This window comes from Alligator mississippiensis, chromosome 15 (assembly GCF_030867095.1).
Source record: "Alligator mississippiensis isolate rAllMis1 chromosome 15, rAllMis1, whole genome shotgun sequence".
Taxonomy (NCBI): Eukaryota; Metazoa; Chordata; order Crocodylia; family Alligatoridae; genus Alligator; species Alligator mississippiensis.
Window position 1 is genome coordinate 19,056,095 of NC_081838.1, and position 23,578 is coordinate 19,079,672.

General features: G+C 63.1%; 1 protein-coding gene across 4 annotated transcripts in view; it reads left to right on the forward strand.

The window, feature by feature from the left end:
• The window catches only part of ADAMTSL4 (ADAMTS like 4), a 28,114-nt gene extending 13,217 nt beyond the window's left edge, over positions 1 to 14,897 (forward strand). For 3 of the 4 annotated variants that reach the window (XM_059718636.1, XM_059718634.1, XM_019490891.2), the window contains 16 exons: positions 1,963 to 2,032; positions 4,269 to 4,795; positions 5,268 to 5,988; positions 6,179 to 6,281; positions 7,743 to 7,879; positions 8,423 to 8,627; positions 9,453 to 9,628; positions 9,715 to 9,799; positions 9,888 to 10,079; positions 10,344 to 10,473; positions 10,565 to 10,769; positions 11,027 to 11,200; positions 11,612 to 11,785; positions 12,638 to 12,817; positions 13,309 to 13,453; positions 13,883 to 14,897. In XM_059718636.1, coding sequence (XP_059574619.1) covers positions 1,963 to 2,032; positions 4,269 to 4,795; positions 5,268 to 5,988; positions 6,179 to 6,281; positions 7,743 to 7,879; positions 8,423 to 8,627; positions 9,453 to 9,628; positions 9,715 to 9,799; positions 9,888 to 10,079; positions 10,344 to 10,473; positions 10,565 to 10,769; positions 11,027 to 11,200; positions 11,612 to 11,785; positions 12,638 to 12,817; positions 13,309 to 13,453; positions 13,883 to 14,022 — 3,364 coding nt within the window. In that variant the 3' untranslated portion in view covers positions 14,023 to 14,897. The remainder of the gene's footprint in view (positions 1 to 1,962; positions 2,033 to 4,268; positions 4,796 to 5,267; positions 5,989 to 6,178; positions 6,282 to 7,742; positions 7,880 to 8,422; positions 8,628 to 9,452; positions 9,629 to 9,714; positions 9,800 to 9,887; positions 10,080 to 10,343; positions 10,474 to 10,564; positions 10,770 to 11,026; positions 11,201 to 11,611; positions 11,786 to 12,637; positions 12,818 to 13,308; positions 13,454 to 13,882) is intronic. The other variant, XM_059718637.1, reaches the window with a different exon arrangement.
• The last annotated feature ends 8,681 nt before the right edge of the window (positions 14,898 to 23,578 follow it).

The window sequence follows — 23,578 nt, forward strand, 5'->3', positions numbered from 1 at the left end:
TCCCCCACAACTTGTCCCAGGTCACAGATGCCCCAGGGTGCCCAGGTGTGGGCAAGGGGTCCTGCCCTATAGCAGTATATCATCCAGGGGGGCAGAGCAGGCATCCATGGCCCTGGCACAGCCTTGCCTCCCAGAGCCAGAGAGTCCCTGGGGTGCAGTGACAGCCTGCAAGGGTCACGGCTGGGGTCTCGGCCCCTTTTTTTGCCAGGCTGGGCAGACACAAGAGGAAAGGAGGGTGCCAGGAGGCTGCTTGGGGACTCATCCGGCAGACATCCCAGAGCAGGGGGGGTTGGAGCTGCCGGGGGGCCAGACCTGCACTGTTCCTACAGCTTTGGGAAGGTCCATGTCCATCACCCCACAGCTGTCGTGGGGCTGCAGATAAGAAGGATGATACCTGCCCCCCCGCCCTACAATGGGGGATAGTCTCTGCCTCTCCCCCCACCCCCAAGGGTTTCTAGCCAGCCTGTGCCCTGGGATCAATAGACATTCGGTGCCACACTTTGGGATCCAGCTCCAAACCCCTTGGAGGGACCCGTGTCAAAGCATCACCCACTGGGCTCCAAAGCAACTCAGGGTCGGCCCCTCCTTGGATGTGCCAGTGGCCCCAGGCCAGGGGAGAGGCCGGGATATTAGTCACTGCAAAGAGAGGGAGCCAGGTCTTAACCCCGCGCAGCCCGTGTGCTGAGCAGAGCGGGGGGCCAGCAGATGCCCGCAGCCCCAGAGCGAGCCGGCCAGGTCCTCAGCCCCGCTGCGAAATGCAGGGCCCGGCCAGGGCTTGAAGTCAGGACCCCAGCCGCCCTGCGGGGAAAGAGACTGGATGCCTGGGATCCAGCAGGGCTATCATGGCAGAACGAATCTGGGGAGCCCTTCCCCTCAGCCATCTGTGCCTCGGTTTCCCCACCCAGCAGATGGAGATGGCAGCTCTCCCCCTGGGACTCAGCTGCAAGGACCAGGTTGGCTTGACTTGGCCCTGAGAAGGCAGTGAGGATGGGGCCCCATATCCCCTCTCTTCACTCTCCTCATTTCCCACAGCCGAACAGACTCGATCCATGGCAGCACTATACCCGTAGTGCAGGTGGGAAAAACTGAGGCACAGAGCAAGATAGCTGCTCACTCAAGGGCAGAGCTGGGGCTTGAACCCCTGACGCCTGACTCCAGTCTAGGGCACCCCCCACCCTCCAATCCTCCTTTATCCCATACGCTTCCAGCTCCATCACACCCACACTGAGCTGAACTCTTCCCTTCCCCAGGCTGCTCCCTGCCATCAGCTGGGTTTGCTGGGCAGATAGTGATCTCCATGGGAAAAAATCTCCATGTCCTGTCCTCCTGGGAGCCGGGATGACTCAGGAGCCCACGGCCGAGGGGATCTGGGTCCCTGGTTCAATTGCTGCTGGCATCTGGGGTGTAGGGCCCGGTTTGTGCTGGGGGGGCCAGCTCCTGACACGGCCGGTGCTGGTAGCAGAATAAGCTGGGGCCTGATAGAAGCAGGGTATTTTGGGGTCCTTGTAAGCGGCTCCTGGAAGGAGATAAGTTGTGTGGGGAGGTCTGCCGAGGAAGGGGCAATGGCGCGAACCTGAGTGCCCTGGCCCGGGGGTGCGGGATCAGCTTTCCCACAAGATCTGCTGGGTTTCCATCGCCATTGGGTGGGAAACAGCAACACAGAGGATTTTGCTGCCCCCGCCCACGTTGGATGTGCAGCTTCGTGCACCTGCCCATGGTGTTAGGCCCAGCGGCTCATTGAAGCTTCATGGTATTGGGGCAGCTCGAGTGGTTGTTGCTTTTTGGGGGGCTGGATCCTCAGATCTCTCCCAGCTGTGGGGTTTCCAGCAGTGCCAGGATGGCGGTGGGTGACCAGGAGCCCCCTGTCCATCCTGCCCCCCCACCCAGGGGAGCTGTGGGTTTAAAGTTGGGTGGGGGGTGAGCTGAGCCATGCTAACAGGACACGTCCGTCTGTTCTTCCAGGCTGCGCGTGGCCGCCCTGTCCTTGACACTGCCCCTGCTCCTCGCCCAGCTCTGTCACAGCAGCCACAAGGTGAGCCCGGGCCAGGGAGCTACAGGGAGGGGGGATCATGGGCCCAACCCCATGTTACCGGCCTGCCGGGTGGGCTCAGCCCCCCCCGTCCCAGCTGCAGGCAGACAGGGAAAAGCCCCCACCCTAGCCCCAGGCCGGCTCTGCAGAGCTCCCGGCCTCCCCTCAACTCTGCCCGTCTGCATCCGGCAGCCTCCCCTCCTCCCCTCCAGCCGAGGGGTGACCTACGCGCCTCCCCCAGGGGCCCAGACAACCTCGCCTGGCCAGGACCACACACCAGGCCCAGCCCCGCTCCCGGCTGTTTGCTTTCCGTCGGCCTCAGAGGCTTTGAACAGCAGGATGCTCCCACCCCAAGACCCCTGTCCCGGGCATGGGGGCTGCCAGGGTCTCTTGCATGGCACAGCCCAGGGCTTTGGGGGGGGGGACACAGCCCACCCCGCTCACTCTGCAGCCCACCCCACTCTCCACACCAGGCCAGGTTGACCCCTGCCCCCCACGCGACGGGCGCTGGGGTCAGACGAGTGGGCTGAGCCTATAATAGCTGGCGGGCTGCAAATCTCCCCCCCCAAGCTGGAGCCCTGCCAGCCCCGTCTGCTCGCCTCGAACCACCCGGGAAGCTAAGCAGGCTCTGGTGCAAGCTGCGTGGGGATGGGAGGCTGCGGCAGGCACATGGTGGGGGGGCTTCCTTCTCTGTGCTCTTGCTGTTCCCCCTTGGGCCCTCTGCCATGTGTGGTAGGGTGTTGTCCCCCTTGGGAGCTGCTTTCCCCGTGGCTGGGGTGACACTCCCTCCGGTACTGCCTTGTTTGGCCCCACGGGGAGCAGCGAACAGCTGAGCCTTGGCGCGGGGGTGGGTTATAATTGCCCTTGGATCTGCCCCAGCTGCAGTGGGCAAGTTAGAAGCCCCCTGACCACCTCTTCTCCATCCGCCTGCTTTCAGGGAGACATCAGTAGGGACCAGGATCCTTCGGCCCAGGGCAGAGGAGTGGCTTGCTAGCCCCTGGGCGGGTTTGCGAGCGCCAAGTGCTCCCTGGCTCAGGCAGGCCTCGTGTCCCCGTGTCAGGAGGCACATGGGAGCCGGGACTCAGCCCAGGCTGTGCGCTGCGCGTGCGCGTGCAGCTGTGCACCGTGGCACATGCAGAGAGCAGGCTTGGGCCTGGGGAGCTGAGATCCCCCTGAAAACAGCTCACATGCCCCTGCTGGGGGGCAGAGGACTAAGGGGGGCTCCTAACCTGCCCGCTGCAGTTGGGGCAGGTCTGGGGGACATGGGAACCACCCCCACGGCCTCCAGACTCCTGGAGCCCAGTAGAGCAGCCCCGAGGCAGCTCTCAGTTAGGCTCAACTCCATATTCATGGCAGGGGCACAATTTCCCATATGTCTGACGGTTGCCTCAGTTTCCCCACACCTGTCTGATAGGCGTAGAGCTGCCGTGGTTGCTGGAAGTGCCCCTGGCTGTGCCCCCGCCCCGCCCTTTACACAACAAAATCCCCCACGTGCTCCACTGAGCGTGTGGGACGGGGCACGGATGGGGCTGGGTTCCAGCTCTGAAGATAAGCCCCAGTGCAGGGTAGGGGGGATACGCTCTTCTCCCAAGCCCGTTCCCAGCCTCCCCTGCATCCCGTGGGGCAGGCGAGTTGCTAGAGTGACTCCTTGCTTGCAGCGCAAAGCGCCCTGGGATAGGCCCCTGGCTGTCCAGGCGGGAGCCCCCAGGGCTTTGCAGTGCATCAGCTCCCACCTGGGTTCACAGCCAGGTGCCCCCCAAAGCCCAGCAAAGCCCCCCAAGGGGCTGCCCCCAATGCCTCCTGACCCCAACTCTGACCCTGCACCCCCAGGGGCTCTGGGAACAATTAACCCTACACTTCCCTGGTCCCCATCTCAGGGCCCAGACACGATGGGTAGGTGGAGACCCACTCTCCCTGGCACCGTGGGTGGTGGGATCTCCGCGCCAGCCAGGCCAAGCATTTCAACCGGCAGCTCTGATTGCCTTTTTTGGCTGCAGCTGGACTGTCCAGCCCAGCTGGGCAGCGAGGGGGGGCCTGGCTGGGATGCCTAGAGCTGGAATGGGGGGATGGGATGGGATGGGATGGGATGGGATGGGTTGGGGGGAGGCAGGGCCTCTGCCCTGGATCCAAAGGGGGTGGCAGGGAGCTTAGGGGTCCAGGCAGAGACCCCTGGGTGTGAAGATGGGGGGCAGGGCCTGAGACCCCCCCCATAACCAGCCTGTAACCTTGCGCCCGGCAGGTGCCCCCGCGGACGTCCCGCCAGGCGCCAGAGGAGGACGGGACTGGGCCCCGCGTGCCAGGCGTCTGGGGCAGCTGGGGCCCCTGGTCATCCTGTTCCCAGCCCTGCGGCCCAGGGGTCTCGGAGCGCACACGTGTCTGCCAGCCCCCGCTCCTGCCACCGCCACCACCAGCAGCCTGGGCTGGGGGGGGCACCCGCCGCCCGGCACCCCCCTTCCAGGAGGAGTGGGCTGGCACCTACCCCCTGCACACGGACGGGGGGCCGGCCCTGCCCCCCCGCTACAGCCCACCGCCCCGCTACACCCGCCATGAGGAGCTGCCCGCTGCGCCCCTCCGCAGGCCCCCCCCTGCCCTGGACGACTCCTCTGGGCACGGCCTGGCCCCTGTCCCACGCCGCCCGCCCTCCCGGGCCCCCGCCCGCAGCGTCATCCCCCTCTTCAAGCCTGAGGTGGGTGACAGGCCCCGGCACAGCTCCATGGGCCACAGCAGGACAGCGACCCCCACACAAGTGGCTGGCGCTGCCCGGAGGTGAGAGTGGGACCCCGGGATCCAGGGTGATGGCCCCTCCGGCCCATTCCTCCCAGCTGGGCTTCAAGGGCCTGCTCTGGAGCCCAGCACCCTTGTGTCTGGGCAGTTTGAGGGGCTTTAGCCCTTGAGGGACTCACCCAAGGCTACGCGGGGGAAGTGGCAGAGACGCATCAAAGCTGGGTCCCCAGCTGGCTCTGATCGCTGAGCCGTCCTGCCTCTCTGAGTCCATGCTCCGTGGACCCTGTGAGCAGCTCTGGGCACAGATCTGCTAGCCCAGAGGGTGCCTCTCAGGTCACTTGCTCCTGGAGAATCCCCCTCTTGCGCAATGCAGGGGCCAGGACACATAGATGTGTAGTCCTGATTCCTCCTGCCAGGGGGTAGTGGTGGGGTCCCAGCTTGGTGGGGGCTCTCCGTTGAGCAGGCAGCGCTGCATTTCTGCAGGGTCTCTAATAACCCCCTCTGCTGCCTGCAGGTCCCAGACACGCGACACCATCAAGCCGGGGAAGTATGGCTACGGCAAGGTGCCCTTCGCACTGCCCCTACACAGGGAGGAGGGTGCCCCCCGCCTCCGGCGCCACCCAGGGCCCCCACTTCCGGCCAAGAAGCCCAAGCGCAAAGCCGGTCTGGCCGCGGCCCGGCAGAAGCCCGCCAGCAACATGCAGCACCCGGCACGGGGGCCGGCAACGCCGCTGACCAAGGGTGGCGTGGAGCTGGGGGGGCCTGACGTGCCTCGCGGCTCAGGGCAGGGGGAGATCGGGGACTTGGGGGCTGCAGTGCTGGAGCCCCAGGGCAGGGCGGGGGATGAGCCGGGCTTGACAGGGCTCCCCGGGGCCGAGGCAGGCACGGGCAGCCGGGGGCAGCTGCCGGGAAACCACAGCTCCCTGCCCCAGCCGAGGTCAGGGGGCATCCACAAGGGGGTGCTGAACCGGGAGGGGCCTGACTCTGGGAGGCCACCTCCCCCTGCCCGCCCCCGAGTGCAGCGCCAGGACAGGCCCCGGGCGGGCACCAGGATGACCCACAGCCTCTATGTGGACCAACCAGTGCCCGAGCCTGACACATGGCTGCGCCATCACCCCATCCCCAGCGCAGGGCACAGCCCCCCCGACACGTCCCGCTGGAACCTGTACTCCCCTGGCACCGAGAGCCTCCACTGCGAGGGCGAGAGCCAGCAGCACAAAGCCTGCCAGCAGGAGGTGAGAGCCTTGAATAGGGCTTAGCCTGCAGTATAGGGCTTAGGACACACAGCTGAACTTCTTTCTGGCTGCTGCTCTCCAACCCCTGCCCCCATGGGGCTGGGACCATGGCAGAGTTGGGGAGGAAGAGGGCATGGGGCTGTGGGTCCAGGGGGGCTCTGGCCATGGGTGACCCCCCTTTCCCTTGTAGTCGTGCCCCCCCAGCCAGCCTGACCCACGGGCCCTGCAGTGCGCGGCCTTCAACAGCCAGGAGTTCATGGGCCGGCTCTACCAGTGGGAGCCCTTCACCGACGGTAAGGGGCCGGGGCTGGGGCCAGGGACAGCACCTGGCGCGGGCATCCCAGGGCTGTCACCACTGTACGCCTGGGAGATGGATGGGCCCCAGATGTGGGCTGGTGTTTACGGGGCCAAGCTGAGTCCATGGCAGGGCCCCACTCCCAGCCTGAGCTGGTCCCTCTGGCCAGGGCAGTGATCCTGGGGGTCCATGTTTCCAGCCTGGGAGCAGGGCTCGAATCCTCAGCCCCCAGCCCTGTGCGAGCCTCTGACCCCACCGCCCTCCCGGGGCCAGCGATGGGACCCAGGAGTCCTGGTGCCCAGCAGCTTCTTTGGCTGTGACCCTGAAGCCCCCTGAACTGGGCATAAAAGCCAGGAGTCCTAGTCCCTGACTTCCCTAGCCCCTTTTCCTCTTTCCTCCCCTCCTTTCCTCTCCCATCATCCCTCCCCTTGTCCTCCCTCCCTCCCTGCTTCCTGCCTGGCCTCCACCTCCCTTCCTGGCCTCACTTTCCCTTTTCTTCCTCTTTCCCAGCCCCTTTCCCTTTGCCTCTTCTCACTCTTCTGCTTTTACCTTTGTTTTCTTTCTTTCTTTCACCATCCTTCACTCTTATGTCCCTTCCCTGCCACGTTCTCTCTCTCCCCCTTCCCCAGCCCTTTCTGCTTCCCCAGCTCTCCTCTCTGGACCTGGGGCCTCAGAGCCCCCGGCTTTCCTTCATGGTGGGGGGAGTCCCAGCTCTCAGCTCTACCATGGACAGACCAGTCCAGATATGCAGAGCCACCTCAGCCCCTTCCAGGATCAGGCCCCCACCCCATCCAGATGTGCAGCCCAGCCCAGCCCCTGCCTTCCTGCTGCGCCCCAGCCTGGGGTCCTGCTCCAGCTGTGCCCCCCCATGCCAGGACTACGCCTGTGACCAGGCCTGGGACTCTCCGGCCTCCGCCCCATGGGTGAGGCCGTTTGCAGGACACAGCGCAGATGTCCAGGCCTCATTCCCTTCCAGCCACGAGGCCGTGGCCAGGGGCCAGGGCTGAGCTCACCGCCGAGCGGGGAGGAAGCTGGGGAGCCTGGAGCCAGGGGTCTAAACACCCCAACACCCAGCCTAACCCCAGGGGGTCAGAGCTGGGGCACTACCCAGGGCTGGAGGTTGGGGTGGGGGCACTGAGTCCACACAGGCCTGGGGGTGCTGAGCCATCCCCTGGGGGCTGGGGGCAGTACTCAGGGCACCCACCTCCCCCAGATAGCGGATATCTGCTCCCAGCCCCCTCTCCCCATCACCGACAGGGTAGCTCTGGCTTGGCTCTAACTCCCTTTTCTGTCCTGTCCTCTGCTCCTCTTACTGCTCCGCCTGAGGCTGGGCTCATGGGGCAGGTGGCATCAGTGCCACTGTGTGGGGGTAGAGCATGGCGAAATGGAGGGACAGGGTGACGGGGCCTGGGCTAAGGGGGCTCCCAGCGCATCCCAGTCCATCTCTCCTGTCCTGCAGTGTGGGGAGCCCAGCGCTGCGAGCTCAACTGCCGCCCGGTCGGCTACCGCTTCTACGTGCGGCACACGGAGGCAGTGCGGGACGGCGCGCCCTGCCAGCCTGGCACCCCGGGCATCTGCGTGGCTGGACGCTGCTTGGTGAGTGCCCCTGTGCTGTGTCCCGGGGGCAGGGTGGGGCCGGGACCCAGCCGAGAGCTGAGCGGGGTGCTGGTCTGGGTAGCAGCCTGGGAGCCAGGACTCCTGGGTCCCTTCCCCACCCCCACCAGCCCCAAAGGGTAGAAATCCACTCCCCCAACTCAGCTGAGTCCTTTCTGCCCCCATCAGCAACTCATTAACCCCTTCCTGCCTGCAAGCCAGGACCACAGCACTGCCTTGCCAAGCCTGTGGGGTATTACTTGTGGGGGGCACCCCTTCTAGGGGAGGGAGTGGTCATGCTCCATGCAGTGTGTGGGGTCCAGATGTGCCTGGGCTGTTGACATCTGTGGGCAGTGGGTTCTTGCTCATGCCATAAACCCCACCCAGTGGGCAATTGCTCTTGGGCGTACATGGGCCAAGGGCTGGCATGGACTGGGGGCCCTGTGTGCAGAGTTTGGCCAGGGGGTGGGCACAGCCCCCTGTCCAGCCCCAGCCTGTCCTGGGGGTCCCCATGGAGGGGGTCTCAGGGCTGCGCTGCCCCCGCAGAGCCCCGGGTGCGACGGGGTACTGGGCTCCAACCGGACGCTGGACGCCTGCGGGGTCTGCGGGGGCGACGGCTCCACCTGCCGCCTGGTGAGCGGCAACTTCAGCGACCGGCACGTGCCCATCGGCTACCACCGCATCCTGCGCCTGCCAGCCGGTGCCACCCACATCCGCCTGGCCCAGCGCGCACCCAGCCCCAACTACCTGGGTGAGGCTGGGGAGGGGGGCCTATGTGATCCCACACGCGTGTGCCCTAGGTTTGCTCACGCAGCTCCTCTGCACGTCCTCCTTGCACATCCATGCGTGTGTTGCCTGCATGCTTTATACGCATACACACACACGCACACACATTCCTGATACACATGTATGTGGCCTTTACAGACCCAAGGCCACGTGTGTACAGTAGTTGAATCATGTGCATGCATACACATGCAGTGCTCAGGCCCCTGAGCACACGTGTGTTGCCTGCTTGCCTTGTACACACACACACACACACACACACCCCTATACACATGTCTGGCACACGCAGGATGCCTGACTCGTGTATGCTGCCTGTACAAGCAGAGGCTCATGTATATGAGTTGGCACACGTGTGTGCCAACATATGCAGTGCTCAGGCCCCTGAGCACACATAGGTTGTCTGCATGCCTTGTGTATACACATCCCCTCCCCATGGCTTATATGTGTGCCATGCCTATCTCATGTGCACACTGCTCATGTAAACACAGGCCTTGTGTGCACACTGCTTGGCATGGGTACGCCAAACGCACGCACACACCTCTCACACACCCACACGTGGTGCTCACATACATGGCACACACTCTACACATAGCCTTGGCAGGCATTGCTCACGCACGTACATGCATGTGCTCTCTACACACACAGACTACATGCAAAGGCACTGATGCCTGCACCATGGAGTGCAGGAGTGCAAATGCACCCATGCCCCCACCCCTTGCACATGCATGTGCCCCAGCCCCCATATCCCTCCCCCACACTGGAGATGCTGGAGCTGCCCCGCTGTGCCCTGCAGCTCTGCGGAGCCGCGCTGGGAAGTCCCTCATCAATGGGAACTGGGCCGTGGACCCACCGGGGCGCTATGAGGCTGGTGGCACTGTCTTCACCTACGCCCGGCCCAGCCCTGGCGAGCAGCGTGGCGGGGAGACTCTGACGGCTGATGGCCCCACAGCCGAGCCCCTCGATGTCTATGTGAGTCCAGGGTGCTGCAGCCCTGGGGGCAGGGGCTGGATGGGGGGATCCCCTTGGCCCCCCTAATCCAGCTTCTGCCCCTACAGATCATCTTCCAGCAGGATAACCCTGGCATCTCCTACCAGTACTTCGTAGCAGTGCCCAGGCCCGAGAGCCCCCAGCCCCAGTTCGGTACGGCCCCCCCGCCCGGCTCCAGGGACATGGGGTGGGCAGGGCAGGGAGTGGGGACCCTGGCTCAGCCCAGCTCTGCTCCCCCAAGGCGCCCTGACTGTGGTGTCACCGAGTGAGACGCTGGAGCTGCCCACACCACCCGCCCCTGTGCCCGCCCGGCCCCCTGGCACGCTGCAGAGGAACGTGCGTGTGCCCCCACTGCCACCTCCTGCCACTGGACCTCATGGCCTCTACTGGAAGCGCGTGGGCTCCACACCCTGCTCGGCCTCCTGTGGCACAGGTGAGGCCGCATTGGCTGGCTAAGGCCAGCGCTGCTCGTGATACTGATGGCCAGGGTAATGCCCCCCGCAACTCCCCGCTTCCATCTCGTTGGGGGGGGCGGGGGGGGTGTCTGCTTCGCACGCATCTGGTGCCCTTGTGCACTGTCGCACGGGGATGGGGAGCTGGTACCCAGCCAAAACCAGTGCCTGGGGAACCCCAGTGGCTGAGGGACCCTGGTGTCCAGGGCCACCCCCATGCTGACCTGCCCCTCACCTGCCCACAGGGTCCTGGAAGCCACTGTTTCGCTGCGCCTGGCGCCACTCGCACGAGGAGCTGGAGGATGAGCGGTGCCACGGGTTCCCCCGCCCGCCCGCGCCCCCCGAGCCCTGCAACACCCAGCCCTGCCCAGCCTAGTGAGTGACCCCCAATCCCCTAACCCTGCCACACCCTAAGGGGGGATGTCAGGGGCCCCCAGCCCGGCACTGACCCCCTGCTGCCCCCCAGCTGGGCCGTGGGCGAGTGGTCGGCTTGCAGCCGGTCGTGCGGGCCGGGCACACAGCACCGCCAGGTCCTGTGCCGCCAGAGCTTCGCCAACCGCAGCACCACAGTGCCGGCCCAGCGCTGTGCCCAGCTGCCCCGGCCCAGCCCCAGCCAGGCCTGCCAGGCACAGCCCTGCAGCCACTGGGAGGTGCGCACCGGCTGGAGTGCAGTGAGTGCCAGGGGCATGTGGGGACAGCGGGTATTTGCGCATGGGGGGGGACAGGTCCTGGGAGGGCCCATAAAGGAGCTGGGGGGTATGAGGGTCTGGGCATGGGCCCATGGGGGAGCTGGGGGTGCGCGGGGGGAACGAGAAAGCCAGAGTGGGGGGGGGGTCCAGGAGGTTCCAGGGGGCGACTGTGGGAGGAGCTGGGGGCAGGGCTGGGGGGGCACCAAGTTTGGGGTATAACACCACCCCCCTCCCCGCAGTGCTCGGTGCCATGCGGGCTGGGCCAGCGCAGCCGCCACGTGCGCTGCGTGAGTGACCAGGGTGACGTGCTGAGTGATGGCGAGTGCCAGGGCAGCCACCGGCCCAGCGCCCGCGAGGCCTGCGACATGGGGCCCTGCCAGCGTGCCTGGTTCCATAGCTCCTGGAGTGACACGGTACTGCCACCCCCCTGGCCACACGCTCACGCCCCCACATGGGCACAGCTGTGGCCTGGCACGCGCACATGTGCACGCCATCCCGACCCTGCCACAGTGCTGGGAGCCACATGGGACCGGCTGGGACATACACGTGTGTGCACAGGCACATGCTCCCACATGCACTGCTCCCCCCAGCACTGCTGGTTCCCCTCACTCTGGATCTGCATCCCCATTCCCATCACCTGGGGCCAGAGGCTGGGCAGTGATGCCCCCTGGTGGCAGGTGGAGGGAATGGGGTGGGCTGGGCCCGCTACCCTTGGGCACAGGGAGCTGCTGGGGGGGGTGCAGCCAGGGCAAGGATGCCTGGGGATGGGGGGTCAGGGCAGGGGTGCCCGCGGCTGCCCCCTGACTGCAGTTGCCCTGCACCAGTGCTCAGCAGAGTGCGGCCCAGGCATCCAGCGCCGCGCCGTGGTCTGTCTGTCCAGCCCGGGCGAGGGGCCGACGGAGGAGAGCTGCGTGGGCACCCGGCCCCCCGACATGCGTGCCTGCAACAGCGGGCCCTGCCAGCGCCTTGCCCACTGGTACACAGGGCCCTGGAACCAGGTGAGCTGTGGGGGTGGGGAGAGAGGGCCTCAGCACCAGGTGCACACACGTGTGTGTGTGTGTGTGTGTGTGTGTGCGCTCACGTGTACATATCTCTGCATGCATATGTATGTGTATGCATGTGTACCCATGTTTCTGCATACATGTGTGTGCATGCATCCATCTTAGTGTAGATATGTGCATGCATGTGTGTGTGCATGTGTGCCCATGTTCCTGCATACACGCCTGTGTGTATGTGTGCACCTGTCCATTTTAATGGATGTGTGCATGTATGTATGTGTATCCATGTTTGTACACATGTGTGCACACATATCCATGTTTGTGCATGCATGCGTGTGTGTGTGTGTATATGTGCGCTGTGCTGAGAGAGACAGAGCACCGGGGGGGGGGGGTGGTGATAGATGCAGTGTGTTTGTGGTGCCCTATGCTCCCCAGGGTGTCAGGCAGGCAACATGAGTTTCCCTTGAGTCCTGCGTGGGTTTCCCTTGGTTCTTGTGGGTGGTGTGTGCATGTCCACGTGGCACATGGATGGCATGGGGGGGCAGTCCCTGGGTGGTGAGTGGGTGCCCAGGGTCCCATGTGGGTCATGCATGGGTCCCATGTGTATAGTATGTGAATCTCTCAAGTGTGGGTGGCCTGTCAGTGCCCCCGTCCCGTGCAGGTGCCATCTGGATCCCCAGGGTCCATGTGGGCCCTGTGCAGTTCCCGCCGGCCTGGTGCATGGGTCCTATGTGGCAGCAGTGTCACTCCCACGTGGTTGGCAAGGGTCCTCCGTGGCTGGTAGCTGACGTTCAGGTCCCGTGTGGCTGGCATGGAAACCCAGCTACAGCGCCATGCCCTTCATGCCCACAGTGCTCAGCCGAGTGTGGGACGGGCACGCAGCGCCGCGACGTGATCTGCGTGACCCAGCTGGGCGCTGACTTCAACGTGACAGGGGCAGCCGACTGCGCTCCCCAGCCGCGCCCACCCACCCTGCAGCCCTGCATCGGCACCTCCTGCCGCCCCCGCTGGTTCTCCACCTCCTGGAGCGCGGTGAGGACCCCCCCACCCCACCCTGCCAGGGAATCCCCCTGGGTGGGCACTGCAGGGGCTAGGACTCAGGGTGGCAGCAGCTCAGGGCTGGCTGCCAGGGGACAGCACCATGCCTGCAGCTTCCCCAGGGGCCACCAGGGGGCGCCGCCTGCCTGCACACCAAGGCACCAGTTAACCCCACGCTGTACTGGGCACCCCTACAACCCCCCCACCCCAGTAGAGAGGGGACCCTTCACTTCCTGTCCCAAACCAGAGGAAGCGTGTGGCTCCAGGTGGCGTGTGGGTGGCATGTTGGGATGTGGGGGCTGTTACCCGCACCCAGTTCCACCCCAGAACTGGCCGCATCTCAGCCCCCAGCCAGGGTCCAGTGACCTCAGTGCCTGTCACTCTGGGCCGGTTCTGGTAGCCTCATGTCCCTCTCCTCGAGGTGGCTGTGGCTGGCTGCCAGGGGTGGTCCCAGGCACCCTCCTGACCCCACTGTGCCCCCGCAGTGCTCCAAGTCGTGTGAGGGCGGTGTGCAGGTGCGGGAGGTGCAGTGCCTGACGCCCAACCGCACCCTCAGCAACCGCTGCCCGCCGGAGCTGCAGCCACCCGAGAAGCGCGTCTGCAACACCCAGCCTTGCGCACCCGAGCTCGGTGAGGGGCCTGGGACCCCCCCCCTTCCCCCCCCCCAGCTAATGCCCCCAGCCCAGCCTGACTGGTTCTGGGCAGGGAGAGATGGGGGCTGGGGGTATCCCCTGCCCTGGTGTGTGGCGGGGAGTTGGGCAGAGACCCCAGGGCAGAGCCCAGTGCTAGGGGCTGTGGCTAAAAGCAAGAGCCTGGATGCAGGGGTCCCATGCCTGGCTTGGAGCCTGGCAGTGAGAGCCCGGATGCCTGGCTTCCACACTCAGCACTGTCCGTCTCTTGTCCCCGTGCCTCAGTTTCGCCACCTGTCTGGCATGGCACCCAGCTGCTCCTAGGGCTACTGAGACACCCCCCCCCCCCCCCCCCACTGTAGGGCCCTGGTGGAGGGAGAGGAGGGGCCCTTGTGTGCTGGCCCCTGAGCCGTGTGCCCTCCTTCCACAGATGAGAGCTGCCAGGACAAGCACCCCAACTGCGTGGTGGTGGTGCAGGCGCGGCTCTGCGTCTACGCCTACTACCAAGCCGTCTGCTGCGCCGCCTGTGCCCGCACCCTCACCCGCCGCCAGGCCCCACCCGCTCGGTAGCACCCGACCCCCAGGATAAGGCAGATGCCACCCTGGAGCCCCTGGCGGCCTCTGATGGATCCTTCGTCCTGGGCTTGGAGACAGAGATCCTGCTTGTCCCAGGGCCAGGATTGGGCCCTACCTGCCCAGGATCAGGCCCCTTGTGCCTTCCTGATGGCCCCAGCAGGGAGCAAGGACTGAGCCCAGACGCCTGTCCTGCCCCAGCTGCCCCTTCTGTAGCCAGGGCTGGGAGCCCCCCACGGCCACCCCCGTCCCCCCACCCCATCAAGGGGACTGGAGTCAGCTCAAGGTCCCTGCAAGCCCATGATGGTGCCTAGAACCTGCCCTCCCAGGTGCTCAGACCCCCCCAGAGAGGGTGGGCAGGATGTGACCATCTCTGTGGCCACCCCTGGGGGGCACCTTCCTGTGCCCCACCAGCAGGGGGCAGCACCGCCTAGTACTGGCATGGCACACCTGTGTGCACATACACACACACCCACCCCAGGACTCCCCGCCAGCTGGGCACTTCCTCCCCCCACCGCACCAGCCCCGTGAATGGGACCACAGCCCCACCCCCCTCTGCCCAGCTGGAACAGCTGTATCTAGGGGGTGAGGGGTGACCCATATCAGCCCAGCACCAGGCCCCATATCCAATCTGGCCTGGGCAGGGGTTCAATCTGCCCCACTGGAGATGCCCTCCCCCCACCAGCAGCAGAAGGCTGTTATGTTCCCAGGCACCGCGTGCCAGGCTAGCCAGGCCAGGCCACTGTATAGCTCCCAGTCGGGGGCACCCAGAGTTATATGAAGCTATAAAGGTCTATGGTAAAGAATGTATCGGGGGGACGGGGTTGATTATGAAAATCTAATTTATTTTTATTAAAGATGATTGGACAGTTCCCACCAGCCTGGCCCTGCTCGGGATTGCCAGCATCTCTGGGCAGCCGGGAGGGGCTGGTCAGGGTCCTGGGGAGGAGAGAGACAGGGGTCAGGGGCCCTAGGCACAGCCAGGGCAGTGTCCAAGGCCACCAGGAACAGGCTGCCCATGGACTGAGTTGTGCCTGGTCTCAGCCTGGCACCACAGGAGCTGAAGCCCAGAAGAAGCTACTTAGCACCCAGCCCCCTGCGGTGCCTGGACCCGGAACAGTTGGCACCACGGGAGTGTGCCCTGCTGCCAGCAGGGGCTGTGCTAGGCACAGGGACCATGCACCCAAGACCAGCCAGGCTCTGACAGCTCGCACACACATGCACTCTACACACACACACAGAGCTGTGTGCACACACAACCTCGCTCTCTCTCTTACATGCGTCTCCCAGGTGTGCCCACCCCAGGCTCAGGCCCTATGCAGAGACCAATCAGGCCCCAGTAGCTGGCACATGCACATGCACATGCATGCACACATATATGGACACAGCAGCTCACACCCAGAGCATCTGTCTCACATACACAAAAACCTATGCACCCAGCAGCTCTTGCACACAGTAGCTCAGAGAGGCACAAACACACACGCGCAGCATAGCTGACACACATGGACAAATCTCACAGACGTCTGTATGCACACAACAGCTCTCACATACACAAAAACAGCAGCTCTTGTGCGAAGATACACAAAGAGCACCTCATGCATACACGTGCAGGCTCGCATGCACAAACAGCATCTCATACAATGCTCTAATATGCATGTGTGGCCACACAAACACACAGCAGCATCTCTTACACAAAGCCCACAGCCAAGTGTGCATAAGCACACACTGTGCACATGCATGCACACATCATCTCAGTCACGTGCATGCAAAGCGTCTCACGTGCACAAACATGCAGCAGCTTGTGCATACACACACACACACACACATTGACAGTGTTGCTCACAGCACATGTATGCACACACACACAGCATCTCACACACTGTAGACACCCTCTCATGCACATGTGTACACAAACACACATGCCCCATGGTGTGTGCAGCATCTGTCACATACTGAGCAGCTCTTACACACACACACACACACACGTACAATACAGCATCTCTTACAAAAGCACAAACATGTATGAGCACACGTGCCTAGAGCATGTCTTGTGCTCATATATAGCATCTCTCATGTGCATGTGCACACACACACAATTTCACACGTTAACACACAGCATCTTTCATACTTCATCTCAGACATACACAGACACAGCCTCTCACACAGGCAGCATCTCTCACAAGTACAGCATGCGCACACAGACAACATCTCATGCACATGTGTGCAACCACATGCCCTCCCACCCCAACTGGTGCATGCAGCAGCTTTCACGCACAAACACACAGAAGCTCATGCACACAAAGAGCTCCTATATGCATGCACACACACACTTGTGTGCACAAACATGCACGCACAGTGACTCAGCGCCTCGAAGCAGAGTGAAGGGCGGTGGCTGCCCTGGGGAAGGGCCCAAAGGGCAGGTGGGTGGGGGAGAGGACACAGGAGGCGGCCACAGGAGGGCTGAACTCTGGCCCTGGGTGCGAGCGTGGCAGCACAGGCCTGGCACCCCTGGAGCCTTCACTCTGCTCCGTAGCAAGGAAGAAAACCGAGGCACAGGGCTGGGCAGGGGCGCTGAGCCCAGAGCCCAGGTGTCTTTGCTTCCAGGCCCCTTTGGCGCTAACCACTGGCTCTCACTCCCTTCCCAGAACCTCCAAGACCCTCGCTAACCACTACTAGCACTTCCCTACCCCAGCAGGGCTGCAACCCAGGAGTCTTTGCCTCCCTCCCCCCCCAATAACCCTGCTTCCTGGCAGAGCAGTGCCCCAGACCTCTGGGCACCCACCCTGGCTGCTTTCACTTTCTGATCCCACCCTTGGGGCAGGGCGGGCAGGGGTTTCCCCGGCAGCTGTGACCTTGGGAAGCTGGAAACCGAAAGGCCCCAGGGGGATGGTTTCACCCAGCGCTGAGACAGCCGTCCAGCCGCCACCCCCGTAGGGGGCACAGGCTGGGTCAGGACCAGGGCAGGGGCTGCTCCTCCCCCCAGAGTGCTCAGCACCCACTTGGCCCCTATGCCCCCCCCCATGTCTGGGAGGGGAGCAGATGGTACTGGGTGCTGGGTGGGATATAATGGTGGTGTGTGGGGCTGGGGTGCTGGCTGGTCTCGAGCTAAGCAGGGTTAGGTCGAGCATCTAGGATGGATGGGAAACAGCGCTCTCCTGCCTATGTGATGCCAGCAGCGTGCTTCGCAACTGGGGACTTTCACAAGCCCCTTGTGGGAAGGAAAGCGGCAGGGCCTGGGGCTTGGGCAAGCGGGTGCATTCCAGCAGCGGTGGAGCTGGGGAGGACACGTCATGCCCCAGGAGCAGCTGCCTTTTCTGGGGGTGCGGGACAATTGCACCCCCCCTTCCCCAAGGATCGGGGCCACAGCACCCAGCCCTGCATCTGCGGGAGGGGAGTGAGGGGTCCACGTCCATGGGAGGTTGGAGATGCCCAGGCAGGGGTTGTGCCTGGCCTGATGCCACCCAGGAGAGCCAGGAGCCCAATGCCACTGGAATCTTACCCCCACATCCTGCAAATATCTGCTCCACAGCCTGCCACCCCCCCCACCCCCCCCCCCGCTGCCAATGCCTCATGGCCATCAACCCATTCCCTACCAGGCAGCCCCTGTCACCCCCATACCCAGACAGGGAAACTGAGGCACAGAAGCGCCACAGTTCAGGGGGAACCCAGGAGTCCTGAGGGCCTGGTGTCCGGCTGCAGGGGTGGGGGAGCAGGAAGGGGAAGCAGGCGTGTTCCAGCCATTCCACTGCAGTCATGGCCCCATAAGCGTGTGTGTGCCCATGTGCACACACGTGTGCGTGTGGTGTCAGCCTCCTCTCTTGCAGCCTGCCATGGGCCTGCACATCCAGGCTCTGGCAGTGCTGCCTGGCGGGGAGAGCAGGGCAAAGCGGGGGGGCAGGACACGTGGGTTCTTCTCCCTGCAGTGGGAGGGGGGTGGGGGCCAGTGGGCAGAGTGGGGCGGGAGGGGGCCCTTGACTGGCTGCGTCACACGCCCCCGCCGGAACACGCATGCACATGCACACACCTGCAGCCCTGCAGAGATACACATGCGTGCACATGCACATACGTGTGCACACACAGAGCCTCACGCAGGTGTCACTGCAGCCCCAAGCCCAGCCCAGCCCCAGGGCACGCCCCACCCCCACCGGCCACCTGGGAGCAAGGGGTTGGAGGCTGGGCCACAACAATCCCTCTGCCTCTGTGACACTTCACACACACACACACACACACACACGCACACGCATGTACACACACAGTGTACAAATGTGTGTATGTGTGCATGCATAGGTGTACATATGTGTGTGCAAGTATGTGTGCACACAGGTGTGCATGTTGGTGTACAGGTGTGTGCATGCGTGTGCACAGGGATGTGTGTGCACGTATGCACAGGTGTACATGTGCATGCGTGTGTACGTGCAATCATGGGCGTACCCTGTCCGTGTGTGCAGCTGCTTGCAAGGCTGCGTACGTGCGCGCGTGTTGCACGTGCAGGCCGGGCCGGGGTCTACACCCGCGGGTACCAGGGCAAGAGGAAGTGCTGCCCCCCCAGCCCCGCCCCCTTTGGGCACTGCCCGATTGGCTCTCTCCCAGTTCCCTCCCCCCACTTTGACGACACCGCTTCCAGGAAGCGGCCCCACGTGACTCGCCCGCTGCTATTGGCCGCGCTGTTGCTGGGCAGAGCTCCCCCGCCCCAGCCTGGGCCAATCAGCGTGCAAGGGGCACCGCCCTATGGGGGGGAGGGGAGGGGGACCTTGGGGTTAGAACAAGGGGGGTGGGGGTGGGGGCACGGGCAGGACTGCAGTTCCCCCCAGCTGTGCAGTGTAGTGCGGGGGCACCAGGCCTCCTGGGCAGGGGGGGACTGTAAGGGTCCCCCCAGCTTTGGGGCTCCGTGGCCTGGTGCGAAGCAGCCGGCTGGATGGCGATGCCACGGCCTCTGTGACATGCATGCGTCATGCATGTGTGCATGTATGGGTGCCTATGTGTACATGCATGGGTGTACATGTGTGTGTGCCACGTGCTTGCAAGGCTGTGTACGTGTGCGCGTGTTGCACATGCAGGCCAGGCTGGGGGCTACACCCCCGGGTACCAGGGCAAGAGGAAGTGCTGCCCCCCCCAGCCCCACCCCCTGGGGTCCCCCCAGCTTTGGGGCTCCGTGGCCTGGTGCAAAGCAGCCGGCTGGATGGCGATGGCACAGCCCCGGGGCTCTCTGGGCACAGCAAAGGGGAGAGCCGGCAACACCCTGGCACGAGGCCAGGGCCTGTCCCCACTGCCCAGCCTGGGGCCGTCTCTCCTGGGGGCACCCGAGCAGCAGGCACTGCTAGGCTGCATTGCCTGGCGCTACCCTGGGCCGGGATCAGGCCTGTTTTCTGATCCAAGGGCTCCCCCCACCCCAGCAGGGCCCTGGTGGCTGCATTTCGGGTAGGGGGGAAGCAGAAGCAGAAGGCGGGTGCTCCCCCCTGCAGAACCGCCGTGACTTGGGCTTCTAAGAAAGGCCCCCGCATCCGCCAGCCGGGATGGTGCTTGCAACCGGCTTCCGCTTCCCCTCCCCTCCTCCAGCATCTCCCCAGCCGCAGCTGCAGCCTCTCGCCCCTCTGCAAAGGGGAAGTCAGGCTGCAGCAACCCAGGCTCCGCATGAGACTTAACACCCCCCCCCCGGGGTCACTGCAAACATTTCCTGCCCCTGGGGTGAGGGTCCCACCCTGCTCTCGGGGTCCCACCTTGCTCTCAGCCACCCCCCAAGCCCCCCCATCCAGCTCTGGCCCTTTGCAGGTAGGAATAGCTGCCTGGGGTTTGGCTACAGTGCCCCCCTGGGGGGCACTTAAAGGCTTTGAAGCCTCTCCGCAGGGCCAAGGGGGCAGAGCTGGGGGGAGAACCCAGGAGTCCAGCACATGGCGAGGGGCAGCAGTGGGGAGATGGTGGCCCCTGGAGATGGGGTGCAGGGCTAACTGGGCCAGTGTTGCTGCGGGCCGTGGCAGCTCCACCCCAGAACTAGCCGTATTTCAGCAGCAGGTGAAGTGACCCTGATGTGACAGTGTTCATGCAATACTCTTAAGAAAAAGACGAAAAAGGAAGAGCGGAAGCGAGCTGGGAAAAGAACCCAGGAGTCTTGATCTGGCCCCTGCTCATTAAAGAATGAATCTCAGATTAATGACCCCGAGTTGCCCACGGGCTGCGCCAGGAGCTCATGTTTATCCACGGCCCCCAGCACAGACACCCTAGAGCAGCAGAAAGCACCAGGGGAAGCACATCTGGGAAGGCCCCACTCCAAGTCTCACTTGCAGCTGCCCTCCCCTGCCTGGACCCATGGGCCAGGTAGACCCCAAGCAGCCAGGCCTCAGTCATAGATTCATAAATGTTAGGGTCGGAAGGGACCTCAATAGATCATCGAGTCCGACCCCCTGCCTAGGCAGGAAAGAGTGCTGGGTCTAGATGACCCCAGCTAGATGTTTATCTAACCTCCTCTTGAAGACCCCCAGGGTAGAGGAGAGCACCACCTCCCTTGGGAGCCCGTTCCAGACCTTGGCCACTCGAACTGTGAAGAAGTTCTTCCTAATGTCCAATCTAAATCTGCTCTCTGCTAGCTTGTGGCCATTATTTCTTGTAACCCCCGGGGGTGCCTTGCTGAATAAATACTCACCAATTCCCTTCTGTGCCCCCGTGAGTCCTACCAAGCTTGCCTATAGATTAGGATACAGGAGCTGGGAGTCCTACGTCCCATCTCCTCCCCGCTCGGACTCCTAGGCTCTCTCCCCAGCAGGGATCTGGCTCTGGGGGTCTCTCCCAGCCCTGACCCTATCAGTCTAGCTGAGAGACTTGGGCACTCCTGGCAGGACCAGTCCAAGGGTAATTGGCACCCTATGTGAACTGTGTACCTCGGCACCTGCACCCCTTCCAATATAGAAGAAAATAAGAAGTCTAGAATGAATTTTTAAATGTATTTATGTGATATTCAAAATTAAAATAAAACCATAAAAAAAAAATTATTGTTTCATGCTTTTCATTAACCCTAACATATTTTGGTCGTCTTACTCTTGACAATATCTTAAACACAACCGACAAAATGTAGGGTGCTTTAGATTTAAAAAAGGGTGGTTGGAAGGGAGGAGGAAGGTGTAAGAAATCAGTGTCAGGAGCTGTAAGATGATATAGGAGAAGGGGTTCATCTTTTAGGATGACGTTGGCAGCAGTATGCTCGTCATAAGTCTGCTTGAGAATTGGAAAGGTAGGAGTCACAATTCTAGTGATCTTTCCTGAGATCTTTTCCAAGGTCTTTCTCCCCTTCCTAAACCAAAAGTCTTGGACCAAGGTGCAGCCATAGCCAGCCAGGGCTGTTATTTAGAATGATGTTCCTGTTATTTTGTTCTGCATGTAATCTGGCACCCCCCAAATTTTGGTGCCCTAGGCGACTGCCTAGTTCGCCTAATGGTTGGACCGGCCCTGGCTCCCAGCTCCTGGGGAGGATGCCCTGCCTTCATGCCATCCTGGAAACCCAGCTGGTTCCCCCATGCCTTGTGGGGAAGCTGCTCAGTCAGCAGTGAGCCTCCATTGGGGGTTGAAAGCAGGGCCTGTGCATTCAGCTGAGCTGTGCAACCAGCCTCCTGCAGAGTCCGGGGGTGGCTGACGGAGCAGGTGAAAGGAACTGAAAGAGGAACAGGCAGCAGCACGAAGGAGCCAGCAGGCAGCCGACACCACGGCCGTGTCCCGGTTAGGGGGGGGCAGCAACTGTGGGGCGATGCTCACCGGGGGTCTGCACACTCCAGCCCCCCATGGAGGCCTGCCCAGGGCACCGATTCCCTTCCACCTTGTGCAAGGACACAAATGCTTGCAGCAGTGCCAGGTTGGCACAAGCCCAGCGGCACGGGGCAATGGGGCCAGGCTGACATTGCAGTGATGTCACATCTAGTCCAACCCCATCCAAACCCATCATCTCACCTCTGCACCAGATGGCCATCAACCCCGAAACTACACAGCTATCACACCAAAACCTGCCGCCGGGAAAGCAGGGGAACCACAGCTGCCAACATTCTGTGTTGTGAAAGGTTGTTAATACATGAAACAGAGGCTATGGCCCTGCTACAACCCCTCCAGTCCATACTGATCTGACCAGGGGACAAATAAAATCCCTCCCTAACCCCAATGCAGCATCAGTCTGACCCTGAGCAGAAGGGAAAGACCCTCTAGCCAGAAGCCCCCAGCTTTAGTGCCAGCAGGAGCATTGGCACAGCCCTATGCCCATCCCCAGCCAAAACCCAGTGCCTCTGAGGGAGACTTAAACCCCCCCTGATACATGGGGGGAGAGGGGGGTGTTCAACCAGCACAGCCCAGAAGCCTGGGAAATACCCAGAGTGAAATCACCAGTCCATGAAGCCCTCCCTTGTGCTGCCCACAGCACCCATCAGACTGAGATCCAGCCACAGAGTAGCTGAGCTGCTAGGTCTGGGAGGAACTGAGAGCTTGGGATATCCCCGTCCTGGTGGATTCGAGGCCTTTTCTAAGCTAGGCATGCTGGGGAGAGAGGATTTCCAGCTGGGCTTTGCAAGCAGAAGGGTGGAGGGGTCTCTTCTAGGACAGGGCTGGGAAGGGGTCTCTTGGGCTATCAAGCCCCATTGCTGCATTGACCCCAGGCTGTGTGGGAGACAGGGCCCTGCTAAGGCGAGGGTAGAAAAACAGGCCCAACACTGAAGAAGAGGAAGCTGCATGGCAGCAGGAGCCCTGGGGATGCCCTGCACATGCCACCCCAAAGTCAGCTGCATTTCTCCCCTGGCATCCTGAGAGCTGCAGAGAGGGGAGCGGAGCTCTGTGAGGCTGGGCTGTGCCGGCCCAGCCTGGTACGAAACGAGCACAGGGGTTCTCAGTCCCAGGACAGTACGGCTGGCGCTGAGCAGGGACCCAGCCCCGAAGACACCTGGCAATGGCTGCCTGGGGGAGATAATGCAGGAAGCCCGCAGCAGGCAGTGACCATACTGATCTAACAAGAGGGTAAAAATCCCTTTCTGACCCAAATATGGCATGAGCCTGACCCTGAGTGCAGGAGCAAGACCCTCAAGCCAAGACCATCCGGCTTTGATCCCAGCAGGAGCATTGGCACAGCCCAGTCCCCATCCTCAGACAACACACAGTGCCTCTCAGGGAGACTTAAAAACGCCCTGACACATGTAGCAGACCAGGGTGGCAGGTGCCACCACTGAGCACGGGGTGGCCGCTCATGCCTCAGTTTTCCCATCTTTATAATAGGACTAATAGATGTGCTGGCAGCTAGGTTGGGTCTCCAAGGTGCCAGCAACAGGTGGAGAGAGCCCCTGGCTGAGGGTCTCAGGATGCCTGGCTTCCATGCCTGGCTCTGCCACCCCACATGCCTCAGTTTCTCCTCCTAGCCACTGTTTCAACTGGACTGAACGGGGCATGCTTCATGCTCGAGGGTTTGGGCAGCACCTGGCACTTGAGGGCTAGGCTCTTGGGTGCAACCTCGTAGCAGGAGCTGGGTGTGGATGGGCGGGGTGGGGGGCATGGTCCCTGTGGTTGGGCGGGGGCGCCGGGGCTTCCCTGCTCTCAG